Source organism: Galeopterus variegatus, unplaced genomic scaffold (genome assembly GCF_000696425.1).
Source record: "Galeopterus variegatus unplaced genomic scaffold, G_variegatus-3.0.2 Scaffold7903, whole genome shotgun sequence".
Taxonomy (NCBI): Eukaryota; Metazoa; Chordata; class Mammalia; order Dermoptera; family Cynocephalidae; genus Galeopterus; species Galeopterus variegatus.
This window is the reverse complement of record NW_007734014.1, coordinates 64,252-76,456: the sequence shown is the minus strand read 5'-3', so window position 1 is coordinate 76,456 and position 12,205 is coordinate 64,252. Positions and strand designations below refer to the sequence as shown.

General features: G+C 44.2%; 1 protein-coding gene and 1 pseudogene across 1 annotated transcript in view; both read right to left on the bottom strand.

Annotated features, from left to right (window-relative positions):
• Positions 1-3,926: 3,926 nt before the first annotated feature.
• Positions 3,927-4,934, bottom strand: LOC103607971 (annotated as a pseudogene).
• A 3,313-nt stretch (positions 4,935-8,247) lies between these two features.
• The window catches only part of LOC103607968 (2'-5'-oligoadenylate synthase-like protein 2), a 13,525-nt gene continuing 9,567 nt past the window's right edge, over positions 8,248-12,205 (bottom strand). The window contains exons 4-6 of the mRNA XM_008592414.1: positions 11,800-12,041; positions 11,021-11,162; positions 8,248-8,721 (exon numbers count right to left, since the gene is read on the bottom strand). Coding sequence (XP_008590636.1) covers positions 8,248-8,721; positions 11,021-11,162; positions 11,800-12,041 — 858 coding nt within the window. The remainder of the gene's footprint in view (positions 8,722-11,020; positions 11,163-11,799; positions 12,042-12,205) is intronic.

Here is a 12,205-nt window from a genome sequence, read left to right as displayed (position 1 = left end):
CTGAATGGGAAAAAAAAAAAAAAAAAAAAAAAAGTCTGGGAAACTGTGGTTTAAACAAAATTCAAAGATTCTCTACTACAGAACTTCTCTTAAACCTTGCTGATGCTAAGATTCATTGGGAATCTCTAAGAGGAGACTATAGAACAAAACGCTTTTCCATTATATTTGGTCAGAGAACTGTTTGAAATCACTTAGCATCTCTGGGATTAATACTGCGGAGAGATTAGTTTAGGAAGTGCTGATTTCAAACAACTTCAAGAGACATGATTTCCCCCCGCCCTGTGACCTGGTTCATCAAGCCAATGCCCAAACAGAGGAAGAGGGACAAATCCTTTGGAAATTATTTTCACTATTATTCCTTCAATATCATTCCCGGGAAAAGTAAGTCATTATTTCTCCCTAGTCCAAATGCAGCCCATCATATCATTTTGCTGAATATATTTAGACTATACGGCTGACAGCTATAGAGTATGGTGTGAGAGAAAGACTGGAGAAGACCCCAAGGCTTTTGGCCTTAGCAACAGGAAGGATGGAATTGCCCTTAATTGAGGTGATAAAGACCCGGGAAGGGCACAGTGTAGACATGAAGACTGGGAACTCAGTTTTGGAACTGAAGTTTGAGATGTCTGTTAGAGATTCAGGTGCAGACGTGGGGTAGGGAGTTGGATGTATGAGTCTGGATTTCAGGGAAGAGGACTGGATCTGGACGTGAGATACAAATTTGGGAGTCACCGGCATAGAAATATTTAAGGCTATGAGACTGGATGAAATCACCAAGGATGATTACAGAGCAAGAAGAGAAAAAGACCAAGGACTGAGCCCTGAAGCCCTGGATATTATTCAGAGGTCGGGAGTTGCAAGAGTCCAGCAAAGAAGAATGGGCAGTAGTGAGGTGGAAGACAAGTCAGGAATGGTGTTTTGGAAGCCAAGTGAAGACATTGTTTTAAGAAAGAAGAAGGGATCCACCGGGTCAAATTCTAGGTGAATCTGCTCTGACTTTGTCTTGAGGGCAGTGACACATTAGGAGAGTGATACCTGGTGAAGTTAGATTCTAGAGACATTGGTCTGGCTGCCTCTGTGTTGAGGATGGATTGCAGGGGGCAAGAATAAATGCAGGAAGACAGGTCAGGACACTATGCAGTGGCCCAGGTGAGAGGCAGTGGTGGCCTGGAATAGGCTGGAAGCAGTGGGGGTAGAGAAGGGGTTGGATCCTAGGTCTATTTTGGGAGGAAGGTGGACAGGACTTGGTGACTATAGGTGGGAGGTGAGGAACAGGGAGAATACAGGGATGACTACAGCTCTCTGGCTTGGGTTCTTGAGCAATGGATGGGGTTGCTATTAACAAAGAGAGGAGGAGTGGGTATGGGGGAGATCTAGGAGAATATCTCTGGATGATGACTTGGAGGTACCCACAGATTATAAAGGGAGAGAGCAGCTTCCCAGGAAGACAAATTTGGTTTTCCTCGGCACACACATGGTCATTAGTACCTCGGGGAAGGCTGAGTCATGTCACATGTAAGCGATGGGCAGAGGAAAAGAAACTCATGCAGAACTGGATGGGGTGGCCAAAGAGGTGGGAACAAAGCCTGAGAGTTTTAAAGAGTAGTCGAATGCTTCCGGTAAGAAGTACAGGTCTGAGAAGTATTCAAGAAGCTACTGGTGACCAAGGTGGGTGCAGCTTTAGGGGAGAGGTGAAAGCAGAAGCCAGATTGGGGTGAGTTGAGAAGTAAGTGGGGTGAAGGGAATGGAGACCAGGAGTGTAGACAACCCTCTCAAGAAGTTTGTCAACCACGACACATTTCAATTTAAACTTTCAAATAGGCTAACCCCAGATGGAAACATCACATTTCTATTGCATAAATTCTGAAAGTCCTTATATTTGCAATGTTTGATAGCAGCTTGTCCTTAAGCAATACCACATTATGACAGCTTAAAGAGAAGTGGAAATTTCACAAACCTAAGTCAACAATAAAGCCTCCAGACATTTGCCATATGTTTATAATGACAGATAATTCAGTTCAAGGAAATATAAAAGGTATCCAAACAACAAACATTCAGACCTTACATATTAGTTTTTACTTAGCTTCATGAAATCTCAGAGAGTTAAGCAGCTTTCAATTATTTGATCACTAATACATTGGATGACATTTGAAGATTTTAAAAGGGTACATGGAGTCTATAATGTGTTGACTTTTTTTTTTTAAAGATGACTGGTAAGGGGATCTTAACCCTTGACTTGGGGTTGTCAGCACCACGCTCTTCAAAGTGAGTAAACTGGCCATCCCTATGTGGGATCCGAACCCACAGCCTTGGTGTTATCAGCACCACACTCTCCGGAGTGAGCCACAGGCCAGCCCAATGTTTTGGCTTTATGGTTGATCAAAATACCACCCAGTTGGGCATGCTTCTAGGGGAAGGGAGAAAAGCCAGTGGATATAAAGGGGTTGGGCTAGGTTTTGGGCAGGAGGGTGATACATAAAGATGGGTGTTGTCTTAGCTTGGATTCCCTGCAATGCAGAGCATGAGACAAGGGCTTGCATGAGGGTGGTTTGTTCTCAGAAATGATTTCAAGGGACAAGTGTGGGGGGTTGGGAAAGGGAGAAGGCCAATCCAAGGAACATAATTAATCACTGCTGCCAGCAACTAGGGCTCAATCTCACTGGGGACCCTCTGAGGAGCTGTGTAGAATGTGCCTTCAAATTATCTGCCTAAGACAAGGGAAGAGGGAGCACTGGTCCCTGTCATCCCACTGGTCAAGCATTATCCCATGGGATGTTCATACCCTTGAACTTCCAGGTTTGCTCATATATTGTAATGGCTGAGTGGGTGCCCAAAGACGTTCCTTATGGGTAAGCAGTGAATGGCCTGGTAGAAAGCAGGACCATTTTCCTGTCATGTAGAGGAAGATTATCCAAGAAATCCTGGAACAATGCTGTCAAATTCTTGAGGGCTTGGCCATGCAGCTTGTTTTGACCAATGGGACATTAGCAATGCAAGCAGAGGCTTAAAAAGTGTGTGTAATATTGGAACTTTGCCCTTTTTCTTGCTCCTGTTAGAACCCAGTAACAATGTGAACATGCTCAGGTCAGCCTGTTGGATAATGAGAAACACATGGTTCAGGCATCCTTATTTTTCCAGCTGATATTCAAACAATTGTTAGATATTTGAGTGGGGCTGCTCTTGACTTCCAACTTTGGCTGGGCTGGATCAGACCAGGAAAACTGATTAGCTAATTCATAGAATCATGAGCAAATAAATGGGTGTTTTGGGGTGGTTCATCAGGAAGTATAAACTAACTGACACACTCTCTGGCATCATTCAGACTCCTGGACCCATGTGAAAGTTAATTTTAGGTGTCAACTTGAGTCAAGAGATGTCCAGAGAGCTGGTAAAACATCATTTCTGGGTGTGTCTGTAAGGGTGTTTACAGAAGAGATTAGTATTTGAATCAGTAGACTGAGTAATGAAGATCTGCCCTCACCGTGTGGGCAAGCATCATCCAATTGTTGAGGGCCTAGATAAAACAAAAAGGTGGAGGAAATGTGAATTTGCTCTCTCTCTTCTGGAGCTGGGACATCCATTTTCTCCTGCTCTTGGACATTCAGATTCTTGGGTCGTTGAACTCCAGAACTTACCCTACTGGCTTCTCTGGTTCTCCAGCTTGCAGACAGCATAATGTGGGATTTCTCGACCTCCATAATTGTGTGAGCCAATTCTCATAATAAATCCCCTCGTCTATACCTACGTATACATCCTAGTGGCTCTGTTTCTCTAGAGAACCCTGACTAACACAATCCAGTTGTGCCTGATGTTATCTACCTCTGGACTCTTTTCTTTGTTTTACATCAGGGATTTTAATTAAAAACATACTTTTGAGAGAAAATAAGTTACTTGACTGTAGTCCTCTCAAAAAAGCAAAGTGTTATTTAATTGGGGGCAAGTATTGCAACTGTTGAGGGCACCTTGTCTTCTATACACAGCAACTCTCCATTTTTAGGCAAAAATAAGCTTTGCTCTTTTTTTTTTCCTTTTTCTTTTCTTTTTAGGAGGGATATGTCCACTGAGACAAGATGCCAAACTCCATTTCTCATGAGATGGTCCTTCTTGTCAGGATCATGCACAACAGCATGCCTAATGAGACTTTGTTTCATTGCAAATGTTTTGCCACAGCCAGTATGTTCACACACAAACGGGTGCTTTTCCTCATGAAAAGAGAGAGTAGGCTCCGGAGATGAAACACAGGTTTCTACCACAATCTTCTCTTGGACATCTGCATAAACGCTTTTCTGACATATGAGTTTTCATAGGTTTCTTAAGATAGTTTTTGCATGTAAATGTTTTCTGGCATACTTCACATATTATTTCCTCTTTGTGGGTTTCTCTTTCATGTTTCAGAAGTTTCGTCCATGTTTTTGCCACAAAAGAACAGCCTCTTTGACACATATAGCCCTCAAGGAACTTTGCGTGTCTTTTCAGCTCGCTGGGTGAGCAAAGTATTTCCCACATCCTTCCTGGGTACACTTGAAGAGTGGTTCATTGGTATGCTGGCACTGATAGAGTTTTAGCTAGTGATGTTTCTTGAAGGTCTTCCTATAACCTTCAAAACTGCATACATATTGTCTTTGCTGATTTTCATGTCTGTGTTCAAAATGTTTCCTCAAGTTTGATTTTGTGTTGAATTTTTGATCATAGCCACTAGTTACCCGCACAATTGGCTTTTCCCCACTATGAGTCCCGCGATGACTCAGATGGTAGCCCTTGATGAAGACTTTGCTATGCTCTTCAAAGTCACAAACAAATGGTCTCTCCCCTGTGAGCTTCCAGGCCTTGTAATTTATGCTGCATTTGGGGAAGGAGCAGATGAACCTCCTAGTGAGTGTGAGGGGCAGGGGTTCTGGGCTCTTACCAGCTGCCATGAATGCATTGGTCAGGCACCACCATCACGATGGAGGCCAGCACCTTGGGGCCTCCATGCCCCAGGCCAGGTGTGCAGCCTATAGGCCATTACATTCTACTTATTTTTTCCTTAGGCTAATTTGAATTGGATCTCTGTCACTTGCAACCCCAAAGGTTCTTATGATTCAAGAATGAATGATCTGTAAAGACAAGTGGGCAGAAAGTTGAAGGCATGTACTAGGGAGTGACTGGCAGGCTTAACCATGGGTTTTAGGCTGGGTAAAAAGGGAAGAAATTTCAATGTGCAGAGGAAAAGGAAGGGTCAGTAGTTCAAGGTCCTTTCTCCTTGAAACCCTAGGCTTTCCTTTTCTGAATCTCTTCTTGGACCTGGATCAAATTTGGTTCCTCCTGTTCTCCCCCAGTGATAGTGGGCTCATGCTAACTCATACCAGCCTGTTTCCCACAGGCCCCCAGAAGTCCACAGAATTGTGAACATCTCCTGTTTAAAGGTAGACAATCTAGGGAGCCCCTTGCCTGATCATTGTCATAATTCATCTCCCTGGACGAGTGCAACAACCTTCTAAAGTAAGTCTTCACTCTTGTCCCCCTGCCCTGACACCCATTCTGTCAGTTCTTGGTCATGTCAAGCTCTTCTCTTATTCCTGGGTTTTGAGGATCCAACCCCATCCAGATGTACTTTTCCCAATTTGCTTTTTATAGCCCTTGTCAAAATTCTGCTCTGGTTCATTTATCCTTTTATAAAGTCCATGTCTCATGCTAGAATGTAGAACAAAATCGCACCTACCAGTTCAACACAGCAGCTGTAAGTTCCATTCTTGTAAGCTCCCTTCTTGTCTTAGCCCCCAGGCATTCATCGTTTTTGTATCACATTAGCTCATATTGACCCAGGGCCTTACAGTTTATAAGTGTTTTCGCACTCATCATGTGATCCTCACAATGACCTTGTGAGATGAGTTTTCTATTCCGTATATGAGGGAGTTGTGGTCAGTGAGACTGATAACTTGCCCAAGGACTTACTGCTAGGAAGTGGCAGATCCAGAGAAGGAGGAATAACACATGCAAGGACTTAGAGGAGAGAAATTGTGATACATGTGGGAGACAGCAGGTTGCTCAGTATAGAAGTGAGAATTGGAGTATAGAGCATTGGGGTGCAGGAGGGAGAGCTGAGGTCCACTAAGAGAGGCAGCATCACATAGTGGTTAAGACCACAGTCTCTGACATACAGGAGCTTGAATCTCCACTCTGCTACTTAATGACTGTGTGATCTTAATCAAAACCCTTATATCACCCTGTCTTCTGTTTCCTCAACTATAAAATATGGCAATGGTTATTATTAATCTAAGTTTGTTGTCAGAATAAAATGAATACCAAGTGCTCTGTGCTATTCTTGGCACATAGAAAATGCACAAGACATAATAGTTCACAGTATCCAGAACTCATAATCTGATCGGTTTAGCCCAGCCAATGGATTGATTCTATCCTGGGTCAAGTGATCATCCATGGTTTAATCAGCTGTGACCAGAAAGTGAAGTCATTCAGTGTGTACAAGATTACTGAAGGTATTGCAGAAGGCTAACAGGATAAGCTAGAATTCAGGGCATGTACCTATGGGTGAGGCCCAGAATAGGTGGGAGAGAAATGTATTCCTTCCAGATGACATATGAGAACTCTAGGATGTCCCTGCTGAGATTGTCACGGTTTCTCTTTCAGAGAATTTGCCATCTGGACGGACAGCAGTCCCTATCCTCCAAGCCTCAGTATTCTCATCTGTAAAATAGAGGAGGGTTGTTAATTCTATTTGTCCATCCAACTTCCAGGGTGGCTGAGAGGATAAGAAGCAAATGATGTAATATCTACAGAGATTCTTAGTGTAAATGCCATATAAGTAGATAGAATTACTAATGTATTGAGGAATATAAAAAAGAATTTTATTGAGTTCAGGAAGCTTATCTTAGTCAAGACTCTTGGAGCAGAAAAGACACCCACTCTGATTCACTCAATGAATGGCTGCTCACTCAATTTAGGTTGATGAAAAGATATAGAGGGAGTTTGATAGGAAACAAGTCAGGACTAATAGCATCCTGGTGATGCTTCACTCCCCAGAGATGGCTCTTTCTTTACTAAAGTATGGGCTGTAGTGGCTCTACTTGGGCTGTTCAGCCCTCTCCAGTCTTGACTGTACTTCTGTTTAGACATTCACCCTCATTTAACTGTACCAGGAGCTCACTGTACCTGGCCCCACTCTCCAGGATTCAAAATCTAAGTACATCCAATGGATAGAGTCTACCCTGGGCCAGGCGATCACCTTTGGTTCAATTAAGTTTAGACAGAGGGGTAAAGGCACTGGGTATGAGCCCAGGTTTACCACTTCAGCATGGGGCTGCGTAGGTGACCATGAACATTTTCAAGGAATGAGACATAGGTTGGGGGGCACCCCAAACAATGTGGATACCAAAATGGCACTGGACTGAGAACCTCATGAAGACAGCAGTGAAGAATTAAAAGACATTCTTTAGTTCATTCATTTATTCAATAAGCATGTGCCAAGCATTTGCAGTGGGCAGCTAAGTACTGTTCTAGACCATGGGGACACAATGAATAAAGCACAGTTTTTGTCAAGTCCCATTAGACCAGGGAGATAGATGACCCAGCAACACAGTGAGAGTCCCAGGTACTTTCACAGAAGTCTGGCCTGGAGGTAGGGAGAAGATAGGGACAGAAGATGATTTGGTCAGCTATGTGGGGTTTGTAGCAGTGGCTCTCAAACTTGAGCATGCATCAGAATTAGATGGAAGGCTTGTTCAAGACACAGATTGCTGGGTCTCACCACCCAAGAATCTGGGTCAGGTTAAGTCTGAGAGAGCTGTTGAGAATTTTTCTTTCTAAGAAGTTCCCAGGTGATGCTGATTCTGCTGGTCTGAGGTCCATACTTGGAGAATCAATGACTTAGCAGTTTGAATGTTGAAAGATGAGAGCATGGGATGGGGCTGGGGGGTGAAGTTGAATCAAAGTGATGGAGTTAGGACCCAGCATTCAGTGTTCTGGAATTGCAAGGGCTTGGGCACATCTGGAGTGTTCCAGGAGTGGTGAGGGAAGACAGAGGAGTAAACAAGGGCTAGATTGTCAAGCAACCTGAATGCCAAGGAATTTGAACTGTATTCTGTAGGTAATGTGGAACCATTGAAGGATTTTAAGCAGGGGAGGGGTATGTTCATATTTATGCTTCAGAAAGAGAACAGTGTCTGGGTAGAAAGGGGTGGGATGGGGGCAGGGCAGCACCATCAGAGTCTACATTACGAGCAACCTGACCATGGTCACCCTTATGGACTTTCAGCTTCTCCTAATGAGCATCATGGTGTCACAGTCTTTGATCTGCAGGTCTGCCAGGCTGTGATGATCCCACAGTTCCCGATCCTGGAACTCTAGTATCTGATTCTCCACCCGAGGTCCTCCAGCTTCTTCAATCTTTTCTTTCAAGTCATAGATGGAGGCATCAGGGTCAATGGCGTAAGGCCTGTTCTGGCCACTACAGTCCTCGATGAAGACCTGGATCTCAGGAGGGAAGGTCTCCAGTACCCGGACGTTGACTTTGGAGAAGATCCGGTAATCCGCCAGAGTCCGCTGGCTGCTGAGTGGTTGCCTCCGCCCTCCCGGCTCCCGGAAGGAGAGACGCTGCTCCCCATGGAGGGCACACCACCTCTTCATCTCTGTCTCCATCTTCCAGATGGGCCAGTAGGGGTCCACTGCGAGTGTCCAGGCCTCCTGCCCTGTCCGTTTTACTGTCACCTGGATGTCCCTTGCTCGCTGGAAGGAAGGGAGGAGCAGATAAGGGTATCTGGGTGGTGATGGCTATCTGCTGTCTCCCAAGTGTCCCCCTTCTGGCTACTGATGGTATAATTTATCGCCTACTGAGACGCTTTTAAAGGTAAAAGGAGGTGTTATTAATAATTATGTGAGACAATGACATAAACTAGGATTGTCCCAGGCAAAGGAGACTATTTGGTCATCTTAGGCTTACAGGACCATTGGGGCAAACTCTGTCCTCTGATGTACCCCAACTGGAGTAACAACTGGCAACAGTTCTCCAAGTAACACTCCTATGTGCAACAGTTCAGAGTCCTCACCTGTCACATGGAGATAACATTAGTACCTTCTCCATAGGTACATGGTAGTGCTGTTGTGAGGTTAAATGATTCAGTGCAGGTAGGACTCTGAGATGTACGAAAGTACTTCAAAAATTTCATGGAAAGATTCATATTATTATTATTATTTTTTAAAAAGATGACCGGTAAGGGGATCTCAACCCTTGGCTTGGTGTTGTCAGCACCACGCTCAGCCAGTGAGCCAACTGGAGATCCCTATATGGGATCCGAACCCGTGGCCTTGGTGTTATCAGTACCTCACTCTACCGAGTGAGCCACGGGCCGGCCTCATATTATCTTTCAATTCTATTTTTCCATGAATTTTTTTTTCCTTTTTGTCTTTTATACTGACCGGCAACGGGATCGCAACCCTCGGTGTCACGTCCACACCGGGGACCAGCAACGGGATCGCAACCCTCGGTGTTGCGCCCGCACCGCGCTCAGCCAGTGAGTGGGAACCGGTCTCCACATGGGATCCGAACCCTCGGCGGGAGCGCCACCGCACTCCCAAGCAGCGCACTATCCAGTGCGCCACCAGGCCAGCCCTTTCCATGAACTTTTTAAAGTATCCTCATATGTTCAAGGATATTCATTGTAATGGTAAAAGTCTAAAAGCATCCTAAAAATCTACCAGTAGGGTACTGGTTATACAAATTAAAGTACTTTGATTCATTGAATTATGATGTAGCTGTTGAAAAATTGATTGGATCCAGGATGACTTTATATTCTCATATGTCTGGGACAGTCCTGGTGTATGTCCCTTGTCCTGGCATAGTAAACATCGCCTCATTTCATGTTTAAAAGTGTCCTGATTTGATCTTTATGTTACATGGCTATGCCTATTAAGTCTATAGGTGACAATATGAAACTGTCTTTAAGATAATTTAATTTAGTAATTAAATAACACATAGAATAATAATTTAAATAAAGTAAAAATTAAAAATACAAAACCAGGAAGTACTTTCACACAGACATGTGCTTGTGTGTGTATATGGCCTATTCATGGAAGGAGATGTACGCAATTGATAAGTGAAGATCTGGGAGGGGGCAGAACTGAGAGACGGGGGGGTCCGGATGGGAAGGAGGCTGACTTTAATTGTGTACCCTTTTCAACAGTTTGATTTGATTTGACTTGACTTTTTTTGTGTGTGAGTCTCCTGGTCCATTGGACATTCCCAGCAAACAGGACATGGATGGGTGGTGGCAGGTCCTTCTGATAGATTAGTTACCTGCATTGCTTCAGTTGCTTCAGGGTTGCCTTTGAGGCCAGACTCACAATTTAAATTCAGGATATGAAATGCAGGACTGGTGACAAGATTTCTCTGGGAGTGGCAGGTTGGGGGCAATTAGATCTTTCAGGGAGTTATCATAAGCAGAGTGCTTGTCTCCGAACCCTGGATTCTTATTAGTGTTCTGACCCTGGACTGCTGTGATCTGTGTGGGAAAAGCTATGCAAGAGGACGCTGTGCAGCTGCGGTTGTCAGCAGTGGAATCCTATGATCCTTACTTACCGCTTTTGGATACATCTATTAAATCTCTTATTCTAATAGCAAGAAGTTGAACTTTTGACAACCATAATAGGGGAAACATTACTCCATAGAATATATATATATATGAGTAAATTCTTCGACTATATTCCTCAAATGGCTACAAAGCAGGGCAGAAATTGCCCATTTTACAGGTGGAAGAACTGGGGCCCAGGCATTTGCAGCAGAGAGTAAATTCTTCGACTATATTCCTCAAATGGCTACAGAGCAGGGCAGAAATTGCCCATTTTACAGGTGGAAGAACTGGGGCCCAGGCATTTGCAGCAGAAGGGGCAGAATTGCACACTTGGTTGGCTGGAATGTCCACATGGGAGGCGTTGCCTATCCCAGGTTCTGTGGCAAGAGTTGGGAGGATTTATGTGAAATTAAAGGGAAGTCAGAACTGAGTCATGACAATAGGATGGGGAGTCATACCTGTACATGCCAGCTCTGGCTGGGGTCTTCAGTTCTGCAGCAGACCTGCTGCAGGCAGTAAACAGCCTCTTGGGCCACCACATCCCATCTTTTTTCTCTTCCCAGGTTGTTGGTGGGGTCAGCTGGATCTAAGATAATGGGCCTGGGAGAGACAACGGGTGCGAGTCTCTGTCACACTCAGGACTCTGGTCTCTGGCACTCAAATCTATTGGATTGTGCATGGCTCTGTGCAGGGAGGCCTCCCTGCAAGCTGAAGCTCTTGGTTCAGGATTGAAGATATAACCCAAAGCTGGCCCAATCTCAGAGATTTTCCTTGGAATGCTCACTTCTGTATGTATCCAGATGACAATCTTGGAACTGATGCATTCGTGAAGGAATTTACCTGAATTCAATGGTAAAGCCCTGAGCAGGGCAGAGCTGAGCAATTCACAGAATGGGACCCTGATGATATAGTGAACATCCGGATCACACCATACCTGAAGCTTATTTTATCTTTAAATTTTTCAGTTACAAAAGCCAATCAATTCTCTTTGTTTTTTAAGCTGTTTGAGCTGGACTTTTTTTTTTTTTTAAAGATGACCGGTAAGGGGATCTTAACCCTTGACTTGGTGTTGTCAGCACCACGCTCTCCCAAGTGAGCCATGGGCCATCCCTATATAGGATCCGAACCCTTGGCCTTCGTGTTATCAGCACCACACTCTCCCGAGTGAGCCACAGGCCAGCCCTTGAGCTGGACTTTCTATTCCTGCAGCTGAAAGTAATGTAACCAACACACTCACCTGCACTCTTTCAACTGTTGTTTGATAAAGTTTCTGACAGTCTCATTCTGGAAATCATAGAACTTGGTCCAATATATGCAGATGTCTTTATAATCTCTGAGGAGCTCCATCACAGCTACAAGCCCTTCATCCATGTTGAAGTTCTCACTTTTGTCTGTACCCATCTCCCAGGCAAAAATAGTCAGTAGTTCCAGGGCATATTTTGGGGGCAATGCTTCTCGTCGATATTTACGTTTCAAGTTCTGGAAAAAGGGGTGGAGGGGGCAGAGAGAGGGAAAGAGAGAATACCATTGATCCTTGAACAACATGGGTTTGAATTGCATGGGTCCACTTACACATGGATTTTTTCTTTTTTTTTTTTTTTTTTAAATTTTTATTTTGTCAATATACAATGTATATGATTATT